Source organism: Oryzias melastigma, linkage group LG7, assembly GCF_002922805.2.
Source record: "Oryzias melastigma strain HK-1 linkage group LG7, ASM292280v2, whole genome shotgun sequence".
Classification (NCBI taxonomy): Eukaryota; Metazoa; Chordata; class Actinopteri; order Beloniformes; family Adrianichthyidae; genus Oryzias; species Oryzias melastigma.
This window is the reverse complement of record NC_050518.1, coordinates 20,220,856-20,236,317: the sequence shown is the minus strand read 5'-3', so window position 1 is coordinate 20,236,317 and position 15,462 is coordinate 20,220,856. Positions and strand designations below refer to the sequence as shown.

At 39.7% G+C, this 15,462-nt stretch overlaps 1 protein-coding gene across 4 annotated transcripts in view; it reads right to left on the bottom strand.

The window, feature by feature from the left end:
* Positions 1-15,462, bottom strand: part of plekhg5b (pleckstrin homology domain containing, family G (with RhoGef domain) member 5b) — a 101,747-nt gene that overhangs the window by 29,625 nt on the left and 56,660 nt on the right. The window contains exon 1 of one of the 4 annotated variants that reach the window (XM_024293579.2): positions 1,468-1,977. The exons of the other annotated variants lie outside the window; for them this stretch is intronic. Within the exon in view, the coding sequence (XP_024149347.1) occupies positions 1,468-1,521 (54 nt within the window). The 5' untranslated portion in view covers positions 1,522-1,977. Of the gene's footprint in view, positions 1-1,467; positions 1,978-15,462 lie in introns of those variants that run through there. 4 annotated transcript variants of the gene reach the window in all.

Sequence of the window (15,462 nt, the reverse complement as noted above, 5' to 3'; positions counted from 1 at the left end):
AGGTAAATTGGTCTACGTAAACTGGATGCACATTTTGAACCTCTGCGTTCAAAACTTTCGTGTTCATGAGTAGCTATGCACACGTTTCAGACCGTTTTTGGGTTCCAGTAAAGTGCATCCCACCTTCGCCCCAAAGTAGCCAGATGAGGATTGGCTTATGCTGCGCCTGTACCATTGACTTAACATTAAAACTGTCTGCCTCCGCCACACAAATCGCGATCAGTGTGAACGTATGGAGCTATTTTGGGGCCAATGTTATTTGAAACCCAAATAAAACAATGGGCATTTAAAAAAAAAAAAAAGAAAGGACGCTTTCGACGTCTTTCTTTAGAAATATAAGACTAAGTTTTGTACGCGATAAAACTGCTTTTTACACCCTTCTTGGGAGAACTTCAGACTACGCTAGAACAGACAATACAGCAAATATCTGTAAATTTTTACACTAATCAGTGAATGCACTGGGACTGAAGTTACCACCCTCATCAATTTTGATTGGTTCTTCTGGTTAGCCCCGCCCCAACGCACCATAATGCAACCAAAACTTTTGAAACGGAAATTTTCAGATTAGAAATCAAAGAAAAAGAGATGAAAGAGAAAAAAAGATTTGAAACTGAAATTGAAATTTTGAGTTTTTAAACCTAAAAAACATTTGAAGAAGAAAATAATTTTTAATAATTTATTTTAGAATAACAAAAAGTTTTAGACATTTCACTTTTTTTTTGGCCAAACACAAATTGAAAAAACAATTTGTTTTATTTGGGTTTCAAATAATATCGCCCCCAAAATAGCTCTATATGAACGTGCCTTAAGACTGAACACAACTTCTTCTTCAGCATTGCTGTTAGTGGCAGATATTATTACGCACACTCCTACAGTGCCATCTAGTGGTTGGTATTCTTTATTTGAAAAACAAAAAATCCCATACTAGTCGCACCTGAGTATAAGTCACACTCCCGGCCAAACTATGCAAAAAGACAAAACACTGCACTCTTGCCATGATTGGAGTTTTGCTAACTTGTGTTTTCACCTGGTCTGGGAGCAGCACCCCCAAAACAACGATGCAGAACGCAGGTCAAACGACAGAGGAGCTCAAGGCCGTGGCGCTCCACGACCTCCAGATCTGTGACAGCGTGCAGCAGGAGGATAAAGGATTAGCGATCCGTCTGTCTCGCCCCCCCAGCATCCAACCCCCACCTCCAAATCTGTTCCAGACTGCACCACCAGCAGACTTTTCTGTGCGCCCGCACCCACTTCAGGAACTGAGGATGCATGGGGGGGGATACAATAGCCCTGTTGCTAATGTACTTCCACTCATTGTTTTCATGCTCACCAGTGGAGAAACTGGGAAGAAAGCTCCAGAGGTAATATGCTTTTCATAACTTTGAAACCGCACCATCTTCGAAAGCACGCAAAACGCCAAATCCATCTGTGCACAATTATGGGATGTCCTCAGTCATGGTACTCTACCGTTGCACTGTGCAGAGGAGTGTTGGAGTCTCTGCAAACTGGCTCCACATTCATGCCTGCAGGGACTCGGGATCTCGGTGAGCATGGAGCTCGCCTCTCCGGGCCTTTTCCTCACACGGAAACCCGAACCATAACCCCCCCCCTCTATTAATCCACGGCTCTCGGAGTCTCGCCAGGTATAATCGCAGAGTCTGAGGAGAAGTCCACAGGCTGGGAGGAGTAAAAGAAGAGCAATGAGGCTTGGTTGAAGATCGAAAACCCCAAGCAGGAAGGAAGGAAGGAAGGAAGAAGAAAGAAAAAAAAATAGTCCGTCTAGAAGCTTTTAGAAGTACAAAGCCTCTCTAATCTAACAGCCTAATTGGTGCCTGTGCTCTGTCAAAACCATCTGACGTTCCTGTAGAGATTAAAAAGCCCCGCTTGGAGACCTACGAGCGGGTCCCTCCTCTTCTTCCATGTCCATCGTCAGACTCCTCCTTTCCTCTCAGCTTCCCGGCAAAAAACTCCAAACGTGTAAAATAAAAGAACTTGAGTGGTTTAAATGTTGATTTCTATTTGTGACGTTTTTAATATTGAAGTGTTTCCATCTGCTAAAATATAATCCTACCTTAAAACATAAACAGAAACATTCATTGTATTGTATTTTTCGTACTATAAGGAGCACTTAAAAGTATACATTTTTTTCAAAAAATGTCAATAAATCTTAAAATTCAGAGTGTCTTATATATGGATTATTTTTGGTTGTACTTACTGATATCGAAGGTACTTTAGGTGATACATGACGCTCAGTCAAAATGTCCGTCTACTTTTTTTTTACCAGTTGCAAACAAACTTATTGTAAATAGGCTAACATAGCTAACGTGCAGCGGCGCAGTTGAGAGTTAGCACAGTAACGTTTGTTACGAATAAGCTAACACGGCTAAGATGCAGTGGTGCTAAAATGTTTTTTAGTGTTATTAACAAAGTTGAGAGTTAGCATAGTCACAGTAACGGTATCGGTGTTATTTGTGAGTTGCTAACAAGGTTAGGTATTACGGTGAATAAGCTAACATCGCTAAAATGCTTTGGTGCCAAACGGTGTTACTTTATGTGTTAGTAACAAGGTTAGGAGTTAGCTTAGTCACAGTAACATTTGCTTTAGCAGTATTTATTTGTTTTTGTGTTGGGTGTAATTGTAAATGTGCTAACGTAGCTAACGTCGGCTTGTTTTTCTCACACGTTGACAACAAGGTTGAGAGCTAGCGTAATTGCAGTAACGTTTGTTTAGTGGTATCAGTCTGCGAGTTGATGATAATGTTGTTTTTTTTGTGATATTAAAATGCAATGGTGCCAAGCTGTTTATTTCTTCGTGCTACTAACAAGATTAGGTATTTGCTTGGTCACAGAAACACTTATTTTAGTGGTATCAGTCTGTTTTTGACAAATCACAAACAAGGTTGTGCAATATTGCAAAAGTCCTAACAAAGTTGAGAGTTAGCATAGTCAAAGTAACGTTTGTTTTTAGCGGTATCAGTTTGTTTTTTTAAGTGTTGTGAACAAAGTTTTGTGTTATTGTAAATATGCTAATTTACTTAGCGTGTAGCTGTGTCTGTCATGTGTTACTAACAATGTTGAGTTAGCGTAGTCGCAGTAACATTTGTTTAAGCGGTATCAATCTGTTTTTTGTAAATTGCTAACAAAGTTGGGTGTTAAAGTAAATACGCTAACGCTGCAAAAATGCGCAGGTATTCAAACTGTTCTATTTTTATTTATACATCTTATTTAATTATTATAATTTGTTGTTATTAACAAGGTTAGAAGTTAGCTTAGCCACAGAAACGCGTATTTCAATGGTAAGTTTTTTTCATGTGTTGCAAACAATGTGCTACTCTAAATGTTGCTAACGCAGCTAACGTGTAGCATTATCTACATTACTAACGATGTTGGGAGTTAGCTTGGTCTCAGTAACAGTTGTTTTAGCAGTATCAGTCTGTTTTTACAAGTCGCTAACAAGAGTTACAGGTATTATAAATATGCTAATGCGGCTAACGTTTTCTAACATGGGCGCATGGAGCGTGTAACAAACAAGTTACTGCAAATGCAGTAAATAAAGTCTGACTGACGAATTATCTATGACTCTTTGTCTTGCTCGATGCGCCTTATAGTGCAAAAAATTTGTTGACTTGTAGGCCATAAACAACAACACAGTCCAGGTAAATTTGGATAACTGGTATTATCTGAACCAAACTGGATCATATGACTTATGATTTGTAATTAATAGGATTATAGGAATCTCAAATTATTTTAATTTTGCTTGTTTCCTCTTGAGATGACCGCTGTTGTTAATTTTTGGTTCATAAATCCAATGAAAACAATTGAATTGAGTCATTGCTGATGCTAAAGTTCTGTCTGAAATATAAGGGGTTTTTTTTTTAAATAGAGTTGAAAATTCTTTTTTTTTTCTAACAGGTTGAAAGACTCTGTGACCTCAGGTAACAGCTGCAGAACAGGTAAAGGTGAACCTTCACGATCAGAAACAGGTGTTTGCAGATGGGTGGTAGCTTCCCCGTGAGGAGCGGCCACAAAGCCAGACGCCTTATTTAGAAGAGATAGGTGAGCTTTCCCTCGCTATCGAGCTGCTCGCATTCCTGTCGTAACTAAGGCAGCTGCAGAGAACAGAAAAATTCGCTCTGGCCAAGACAAACGAATGCATCACAGGATGAATGAAGGAGGGGATCGGCTAAAAAGCACAGGATGGAAAAAAATTCAAATAAACCTGGGAAAGCTTGTAATCTCTCGCTCCTGACAGATACCTGGGTTTCATTTGAGGATGAGCGGAGGAGACATTTTTCAGATAGTGAACATTTCTATCAATTACTGTGTTGACAATCTGACTTTGATTACCCATCTGATCCCGGACCTGGACTTATTTTTAACAGGAAGGAGGATTAGAATGACGAGGAAGCTGCCGGACAGCTGATGGGGGTGGGGTAGGGGGCCAGGGCAGCAGCCCAACGGCTCCCTGCACCCCTCTGATCGACCCGGATTAGCGGGGCGGTGTGGGGTTGCAATGTTGCAGATGAAAAACGCAGCCTTCATCTCCTCCTCAACAGCTGAGAACACAACCGCACGTCCCGCCGATGGGCCTCATCTCGGCTTAGCACATCTGACGCCACGTGGCACGTGCTCATCGCCCCCCGAGCATGCCGATGCCCGCTGCAGGGCGGCGCCATGCATCCACGCAGCGCAGTTGTGGATGAAGATGAGTGTTTTCCTCTGACGAATATCAAGATGATCGATAGGTTTGTGTGAAAAAGTTAGACATAAAAAAACTACATAGCATCAATTAAAAGTGGAAGTTTAGTCAATTTGCTAGTGTGGAGCTCAAATGTTTGCCCATTGACGTACGATGACGATTAAAACCCTCAGAAACTATCAGTATATTCACCCCTTCTCCTATAGAGGGCCACATTCAACCCGTCTGATGTCAAGTGGGCCGGACCAGTAACATAACGGCAAAATAACCTTTGGTCATCTTGTAGCTTTGCTTTTGTTACGTCCATTTGTCCTTAAAAATCTCGGCCCTCCACGTCCATCTTTCTTCTTTTTGACCACATTTTGGTAATTGTGGTGCCACACTTGATCATTTTTATAGCAGCTTAACAGCACCAGCAAAGATATACGGATCTCTTGTGATGCAGTTTTACATTTCCTTTGCTCCCCCTAGTGGCAGAATTGAACATTGCGGCCATTTCTTTAACCCATGCTCTCTTATAGGGTCTAGATGACCCCACCCTTACATTGATGTGTGATCCCTCCCATGACAAAGGTGGACAGGATTCTGAATCTGCCACAGACACCAGTGAAGATACTATAAAAAAGTTCTGCGCGCCGTCTTGAGGGGTCCAGATGACCCCACTTTTAATGTAAACATGCCTAGAGTAGCACAAAATAACCATAACTCGCCACAGAAATGGGCAAGAAACTGCTTTTTTTACCATCATCCTTATATTTTTTTCTCTTCACAATTGGGCTGGATTAACCCATTTGGAGGGCCGTATCCGGCCCGCGGGCCGTATGTCATTATACCTGATCTCTTAGCCTCTATAATGTTATGATGTTACCAGCACAGGGTAACATGGGGCCATTAATAACAATTGTATAAAAATGATCAGGTGGGCCGGATATAACTACCCGGCGGGCCGGATCCGGCCCCTGGGCCTTGACACTAGTGTCGTACACCTTCAAGGGCAAAAACAGAATTTGAGATCATGGCTGCTTAACCCTTTAACACCTGATGCATCGCCGCTGATGCTTAAACACAAAATCTTTAGCATACTGTAACTTTTCAACCACTTCCTGTCTTGTGGGGTCCAGATGACCCCATTCCCAACGTCAACATAGCATAGCACAAGAGTTACAGTATAGTCCGATTTTGTGGATTTCACCTAAGGTGAAAAAAAGAACATAGAGAAGTTCCACAACTTCAGTCCAAAGACTACAGTCTAGTCTGTGGTAGGAGATATGTTTGAGAAACCACCTTCAAAATTCAAACCTATTGAGTTTAATTAAGATGTTCTGTATTTTAAATTCATCAATGTGCTCTGAAGCAGTTACACCAGACCGTAGTCTCTACAACACAACATTCGTGGGCCAAATCCAAAATGAGTTTGAACACGCCAAGCAAAAAAAAAAAGAAGCTTCTTCCTGGAAATACACGATGCAAACGCGGGAAGCCCAATGATGAATTCTAACTCAGAGGGCGGCACCGACTGTTTCAAGGCCCCTCCATCACACCTCAGCTATGAAGATGATGGCGCAGAAGCTGACCTGGATGTTTCCAAGCCCAAAACCTCACCCAGCCCTCCTTAGAGAACAACATGTCCTGCCAGAGCACACCTCGCACCGGTGTAACCACACACACGCAGGCCGCCTTTGCCTCACAGAGACGTAAAGATAAGGGAAAAAAAGACAAGAACAAAACCCAACACTTTTCTATGAAGGTTAGAAGACTTTAAAGTTGAAATTTGATTTTAAAAATTGGGCCAAATGCTCTCATCATGCTCATAAATGGACTTTTCCAAAATTGAATTGTTTTCAAATGACTTGCATGAGTTCTGCCAACCCATAAAAGAATAACCTAAATGGGAAAAATCCATCAAGATTAAAAAGGAAGTCCTAAATCAAAACACGTCCAGTATTTCTGGTTTTCCAGCAGCTTGTAGAAAAGTCATCATGTGTCAAGTCTGAGATGAAGTCTTTTTTGGAATTATGTGACATAACTCAAGAGCAGACAGTCATAGGGACACCCGCGAGTTTATAAACCCCAGAAAAATATGCAAGATATTTGGAAATGATGGATAGAGCTAAAATATTTTGTGTAATGACTGTGTATTCTTGTAGATCTGTTCAAATGACATTCCAAAATGCGTGATACACACTAGAAGACTAATTTAGACATCATGCATAATTGGTTTATGTGCTTTCATAAACAAATGTCCATATATGGCCACTAACTGTTATAGTTCATGTTGGGTCGATGCATGTTTCACTGGATATGTCAGAGTATTTAAATGATGAACACTAATAGGGTCTAAAATCAGACAACGAGGAGAAAAGCTATTGGAAATTTTTCTTCATAGATAGTACAATTTTATTCATTTATTTTTGTTACAGACTCAAAAACTGCCTTGTGTTTAAACTTCCTTTGGCAGCTAGTGAGCAAAAACTCAAATCCTATGCATGACCAGTAATCCTGGAAGCATCGTCCTCATCCTACAGGTCGGAAGACAATGAGGCATAAAACATTATGTATGCAGATATGCCCAATTATGATTAGGAATAATTAGAACGTTAGGTAGATAGGATCATCTGATTGTCTTTTCTTTATGTTCCAATAAATGTGACTTAATATCAAATAAGTTAGATTCATCCACAGACTTTTATTAAGTTTTGCCATTGTCTTAATTCCTTGAAACTATTCAATCAACCAATCACCCAAATCAATCAACCAACCAAGATCAATCAACTAACCAATCATTCAAATCAATTAACCAAATAACCCAAACCAATCAACTAACCAACCACCCAAATCAACTAACCAACCACCCAACCAACCAGCCCAAACTAATTAAATCAACCAACCAACCCAAATCAAAAAACCCAATCAACCAACCCAAACTAAATAAATCAATCAACCAACCATTCAAATCAACCAAACAACCCAACCAAGATCAATCAACTAACCAACCATTCAAATCAATTAACCAAATACCCCAAATCAATCAACTAATCAACCTACCAACCACCCAACCAACCCAAATCAAAAAACCCAATCAACCAACCAACCCAAACTAAATCAATCAACCAAACAACCCAACCCAAATCAACCAACCAATCAACTCCAATAAACCAATCAATCAATCAATCAATCAATCAATCAATCAATCAATCAATCAATCAATCAATCAATCAATCAATCATCAATCAATCAATCAATCAATCAACCCAAATCAATCAACCAAGAAAACTAAACAAAATCAATCAACCAAACCAACTAAATCAAATGAGGATGTAATTTTCAGACTTTTAAACCAAAAGGCAAAAATCTGAATGTAACATTTTACATACATTCAGACTTAAATAATCTATAATTCTACTTTTTTTTCACCTATTGTGGGTAATTTTCAGAACATAACTCCTGCAATAACCGAGAGAACACTACGGTAAGAAATTTAGGACAAAAACAAAGCAGTGAGTTTGGTAACACACATTGAATTAGGGAACAAAATGTTGTTGCTCTGCTCCATGAGAGGCAGCGACTGTGTGAAGACATTACCATATAAATTTAAAGAATATCCATGCATGCAGTCTGCATTTAAAGAATGTTTTTTTTTTTTTTTACTGTGGAAGCTGTTTTTGGGTGAGAAAGAAAGAATTCTGCACAAATCTCTTATTGAAAAACACCGGGGGGAGTGGGGAAAGGTTAAGAACATTTGTTCAATAAATTTAGCTAAGAAATATTTACGTCAGGAGATCAAAGCTCCAAGTAGACCAACCTTAGTTCTGGAGTGTGCGCATCACCATATGTTTAAGACAAAAGGTGGGAGTGTTTGGAGTGATGTGAAAAACATCACTTTACTGGACCGGATAGTAAAAAAAAAAAAAATGCTTATCTCTTGTTGGCATACCACACCTGCCTTTCTATTACAACACGCACACAGCTGTTTGTTATAATGGTGCCCACACCCATAGAGCAAACTCAGCTCCCTGTTTTTGTTCCACTTATCTACAATCGCAGCAAGAAACAACAACAAAAACAGTTCATGATGGGATTTATGGATTTGTTTCGTCCCAGTCTCACACTCTTTTGTTCTGAAATCATGCGACGTCATACACATGCAGAGAGTTCGGCCAAATGAAACCTTTGGCTCTATCCAAACAGTCAGGGATGCTTCCAGATCCTGCCCCGACATGTAACTCATCCCTCCTGCAGCTGCGAGGTTCTCCTCAGCACTGAGGTATGCTTCGCACCTTTTGTTCCCCGCTCTGAGTGGCTGCTGGAGGCAGCGCCGCTCGCCTGCCTCTCGCCTCCACGCCGGCGGATTCCCATAAACACTCCCACACATGCAAACGATTGGCTAGCACTCGACCATCAACAGTCGTGCACGGTCTTGTTCCAAACCTGTACGAAACCAGCCGAGCATCCAGACAGACTTTGGTCAACGCGCACAAACTAATCAGAGCTGAGCCAGAACTCTGACGCAAGTGCTTCACCTGCGGTTCACAGTCCAGGTCCGGCCCACTGACGCCGACCACACGTACATGTACAAGGACAAACGCTTTAGCTGAAGGCTGAACACAACTAACCATCTGATACCTCAAACCCCAACATGTGACAACAAATCTATGCAACTTTTATTTTGAAATTAGGATATCTGAGTATTTAAGTGGGGGTGGCTCAGAGGATTGAGCAGCTTTCTGACAATTAGCTGGTTGGTGCTAATCTCAGGCCTCATAGTCATAGCCTCATAATCAAGTTTGGAAGTTAAACTGCGAGTACGCTAACATGGCTAACGTGTAACGGACAATTTTTTTACGTGTCACAAACTAGGTTGCGAGTTAGCGTAGTTAGTATAACGTTTGTTTATAGGTATCTGTTGTTCGACGAGTCGTTTACAAGGTTGGGAGTTACACTGTGAATACGCTAACATGGCTAACATGTAGCGGTGGCGGACTGTTTTTTTATGGGTTTGTAACAAGTTTCAGAGTTATGTTTGTTTTAGTTATACTGTGAACATATAAAAGCGGCTAACGTGTAGCGGCGTCTGACTGTTTTATTTACGTGTCACTATCAAGGTTGGAGTTACACACATTGTAATTATGCTAACGTGGCTAACGTGTAGCTTGTTACTAACAGGTTCTAGAGTTCCTGTGAAGTACGTCTACTCAAAAATATTGTAATGAGTTCAAATTTACAATCTCACAAAATAGTCACTTCTTTTAAGACTTGAGACTTTCTAAGACTTGATTTAATAATCAGACTTTAACATGTATGCTATTGATTTAGCAAATTCCAAATGATAATATTTTTTTAATTCCCTTTTTTGTTGTATTTTTAGATCAAATTAGCTTCCAGTTTGTTTTCATCTTCAAACTTTTTTATAATTAATATAAATGTATTCTCTGTTTACTTTAATCCAATGAAAATAGTAGAATAGCCTTATTTTATCTAAAAAAAAATAGATTATTGATCAAAAACATAAAGAATCCATATTGAATTAGTGTTCCAAATGAATTATGAATTATGAACCTCTGAATAAAAATGTTCTGACAGTTATTTTCAACCCTCTCTTCTTTTTACTTTTACAAAGAATAATAAATTCATCTAATTTTTTTTTTTTACTCTTTTTTTGACCATTTCTATCCAGGTAAGTTATTAACCTCTTACATACCGCAGTGTTTTTTCTAGTGCTGAATATATTCAGTCAATATTTTCCTTCTTAAATAATCCAACAGGATCCAAAACTTACAGAATTAGAGGGAAAATGTCTCAGAACTCAAACAGATTTAAGGAATTTAACTTTGGCCTAATTTATTTTTACATAGTTTACCATAAAATTGATCTATTATTTTATTTTTTTAAAGTGAGTACGACTACAAACCAACTACACCTATGATTTACTTCCAGATCAATTTTATCTGTTTTTACCAACATAGACTGGCGTTGTTTTGATCAGACACAGCAGTTGTTCACATATACTAGATCAATTTTGTATCTCTGATCCTTTGCATCCTTACCAAAAAGCATATTTACTTTGCTTAACTGCATGTCTTTGATAATACATTAAAACAGGGCAATTTGTAGAACAATCAAAAAATTTTTAGTTCAAAAAAGAGATACATACTAGAAATAGAGTGGTGAATACGATAAAAAAGGACAAAAAGTGGGCTGGTGTGACAGAAGATCTAGACAACAGTAAAACATGAAGACAGATTTAAAGACCTTCAATGGGGGAAGTCTAAAGAGGATCAACAGTACACCTAGTTTACAGAAAAACTGTAAATACAACAAGAATTTTACAGTGGATTGCTCGGGTCAAGCTGTCCTAAAAGCCAAGCGAGATAGTAATTAAAAACCAGAGGCATTTGATGCTTATCTTAGAGTTAAAAAAAAAAAAAATGACATCCATTCAAGTTCTAGCATGCTAATTCCTACTCTGAAGGGAGTGTTGTTTTTTTAAAGAAAACAATGGCTAAAAGATCCAGACTGCATTTCCAGACTATGACAGATAAAAAAAAAAAAAAAAACACCTTTAGGGCAAAAATAGTGAACACTTTGTCAACAGATTGATTGTTTAACTCGTCTTTTGAAGCTTTGCAGTTACCATGCAAAGTAGGTGGATTCCAATGAAAACCAGCAAGCTGCTAGTTTTATGCCTAAAGCCAACAGTTTGGACCCATCTGGGTTCTATACTAGAAACCTTTCCACAAAACAACAATGGGCCCAGTGTGTTTAACATTCACTAGTGAGACAGAATGAGGCGTGGGTTTCTTACACTGACTGTATATGAGAACTGGACTGAGTGACCCCTCCTCCCTTGCGTTCCAAACAGGAAGTGCCTGGTGGTTCCAAATAGCCAAAATCCCATAAAGTTCTATATATAAATAAACACCTATTGCTTGGTCATTCTATTTGTCAGTATAACCATTCTTGATCAGATACATTTTTATTTTTTTTCTCTTTTATGTTTTTCTTTATTGCAAGATATTCAAGATATAAACGGACCAATCAGACAAAAGTATGTGGTCTCTTGTCTGAAGTTTGACAGATTTCCTGTAGCCCACTTTCAAGTGGTTGAAGTGTGGACTTCTAACATGCTCACTCCTGATTGGTGACAGTGGTTGCCACAGAAACGATGACAAAGACCGATTCAGACCAATCACTGCTTACTGGCGTCGTCTGGTTCCAACATGGTGGTGTTTGTTTTGCCAGAAAATAGAAACTGAATGAGAGGGACCTGGTTGCAGGCAAGATGACACCCAAGCACAACATCAAACTCATCATTAGCCAGAAGTGGAAATATTGCAATGGTATCCAGAAGCTGAATTTGTGTATCTATGCTAGAAGATTCCTAACCCTAACTGTAACCCCAACCCTAGCCTAAAAAAGAAAAAAAAAAAAAAAAAAAATTGGTCAAGTTAGGGAACCATCACCGGGATATTGGCACACCGTGATATTGGCCTGGGCGGGGCCAAGTGGTCAAGCCAGTGGCTACTGACCACCAACAGGAACCTGGCACTGGTCAATAACACTGGGAATCTGGTTCCAGGATTTTGTTCATTGACCCCCTCTTGTGGCCAAAATCGGCTTCTGCACCGGCCCCGAGACCAGCAGGTTGCTGGGCCCGGGATATGGGATCGCCCGGTTTCTTGTCGTATTGACTTACAATGGGCGTCAAAGTTTCCAAATGAGATGATGGGCTTTGGACCCAATTTGTAGGTAAAATGAATTGAAAAAGCCCAATATCCCCTTACCCCAACCCAGTTCTGGTGTTTTTCTAGGAAAAGAGCATGAACTTTGTTCAAACTTCAGTCGAGGACTTCCAGCTAATGATGCTCTAGCGCCATCTTGGGGCCATGTTGTTGTCTGCCTCCAGGTCCTCTTGGACTGAATTGACTTCATTGGTTGGAGCTGGAAGTAAGCCATTTTCTAAGGGTGACTTCACACTCAGTCAGCCCAGTTCTCGTGTAAAGTTTTCTACAGAACTCACCTCCATGTCTTGTCTGTATTTTTGGGTCACCTAATTAATAAAAGAGAAATGGATCCTTCTCTGCAGTCTGTTAGATTGAAAGAAGTAGAAGAAATTAATATGTGACTTAAAATTTTGAGTTATTTGCTGTGAGCTCCTGGTACTTCTAAAAATTCCAAACACATTTTAACCAGTTCCATTGATGATGGGAACTTTTTCCTTTTGTTGTTAGCAAACCCTGAATGGAACAATTCAGATTCTGAATTTTTACACAATGAACAGTCTAAGAAAGACCTTCTCTAAAGAGGTCAAGGGCTGGATTCTGTTGCCGTCTGTGTGGAAGAAGTAAGTCCTTAACCTCATACGACCTACACATGCTTCATTGGGCCAACTTACCTAAAAAAGTACCAGTACAGGATTTCCATTAGCCATGACCTACTAAATGGGGCCCCTAATAGAAAAAAAAAGGAAGTTTGCTGGAGATCAAAGTGGGTGCGAGCACATGCTTGGCAGAGGCTCAAACTCTTTTCAATCCATAAATGTTGCATGTGTTGAGTAGAGCCAGCGCTGGTTCCTTCCTGTGCCATCTGTTCTAGAGCTGAGCAAGGAGGCGAAGAGAGATGACCAACTGTTCCAGTTACAGTTGGTATACTTGTACTGTATAGTACTGGCAAAACTCTGGCAATGTCTGGTTGCCAACCTATAACCACCAGAAGCAATCAGGTTCTGTGTCTTGCCCAAAGACACTTGGTCAGTTCTACTGAGATACTCCTGGACATACACCTGTTCTGGACTGACCTTTACTGACTCATTCAACTCTGATTTTTACCTTTCTGTACCAGAACACCAAAAAGTCTATCATTTATTGACATCAGTTACACAATTCGTGGTGGAAAAATTTAAGTGCAACCTTAAAGAACCAACTTCCGACAGTTGGAAGTGTTGAATGAGTGTTGTAGCTTGGCAAAGTTCCAGATGAGAGGAAGAGAAGCCGACACAACTGCTATCAGTTTTGTTTTCATCAATGACACAACACACGTCATTCAACCCCTGTGGCATCACTGCTGAGTCATCACTTTGAGATGGTTTACTGCATTGCATATGTTCCCAATTTCAACAAAAAAGTTGCAGGTTAAAAGAAAAGCGTTGTTACTTCTGGAAATGATGGAGCCAGAGCATCTGAATTGGGACATCTACTGCTGAACAAACTAGTGTAAAGTCTACAGGTTGGTTTTTTGGTCTGGTATTCTGGTCACAAATTGCATTTTCATTGGAACAGCGAGGTTTTCCGCTGTCCCAGTCCTGATCCACCATACATCTGTTCCAGCAACACTTACCCAAATGTCTACGGCTTACCTGGATCAGGTGGATTTTGTATCAGCCAGAAAAATGAAATCACCTCATTGTACTACTCTGAATCACTGTAAAGTGTTGGCACTGCTAGGGTTGTGTGTCATTGGGATTTGGTTAGTGGGTAAAAAGAATTCCAACATTATTTGTCAAGCAGTTTCCAGTTCATCTCGAAAGGAGTTTAGAGATTCATAAATCCATCACGTCGTTAAAATTTTGAACGTACTCAAAGAATTGAGATGACTTTTCTCTCAAAGTCACAGTGTTTCAAACTTATTGTGAACCGTTGTCCTTATACAAAAAAAGAATAACAAGTGTGAGGCTGGGTGTACATTAACAATTATAGTGACATGTTGACAAAACAATCGGCTCAGTCTACTTCTAGAGGTTTTTGTCTATGACTAAAAACAGTCAAAACTGTGGCCAAGACTATGGCTTTGGCTAAGCACGGGTTGTCTGCAGGCAAAAAATTGGCACACCTATACAGGATAGGCAGGCGTACTGAAAATATCAAAGTTATAGACCGCTCAGTCAGCCTGTATATGAAAATGTTCAAGGACATTTTTTATAGGAATGCTACGAACGACAGGTCTTAGAGAACACGTGTATGATGAACACACTAGGGTAGGTAGGGTGGCGTAGGTGAGACCCAGGTTTCTTGTTCATCATTGTTTTCCAATCCAACTCTAGCAGAGCCCAAGAGTGCTGTTCATAAGGGGCATTTGCACCCTGCTAATGACTAGACCAGAGGTCTGCAACCTTTAACAGTAAAAGAGCCATTTGGGGTTGTTTTCTTTGGATCAAAACCTAGAAATAGCCGCATAGTCTTAATTGTGAATGTGAACCAAAAACCATGACACGATCTGAGCCGTGAGTTTTGTGATCCGTCATACCCCTAGTGTTGGTGCAGCAAATCTACGGAATTAGCTCATAATTCAATCAATAACCAATTAATTTTTCCAAAGAACATTCTAAAAGTTCTTTTGTTGTACTAAACAGCATTTATATACTGGCTTAAACTGAAAAAAGGTGTAACTTCTGTTTTTAAAATTAATAGTTCTCACATTCAAAAACAAGAAAAGAGCCGTTTTTCATTGAAAAATAGTAAAAAATTGCTATAAAAGAACTGGTTTGTGGATTTAACACATTTAGATAACTATCTATTTTTTTTACCTGATTCTGGTGAAGAACTAATTCAGGCTGATTTAGTGGTAAAAATGTTGCCTTTTCCTTATTTTTACTTGCAATTTTTTGCCACTACCTGAAGGTATAATACAGTTCTAAGCCGGTTCACCTACCATACCACATTTGGTAACTAAAATATATTCGTTCAATGCAGTTCTGCATATTGCTGTTCATAAAAGCCACTAAGCCACGAAGCTCCACTAAGCTTTGACTGGACGGTGCGGCTCAGGTA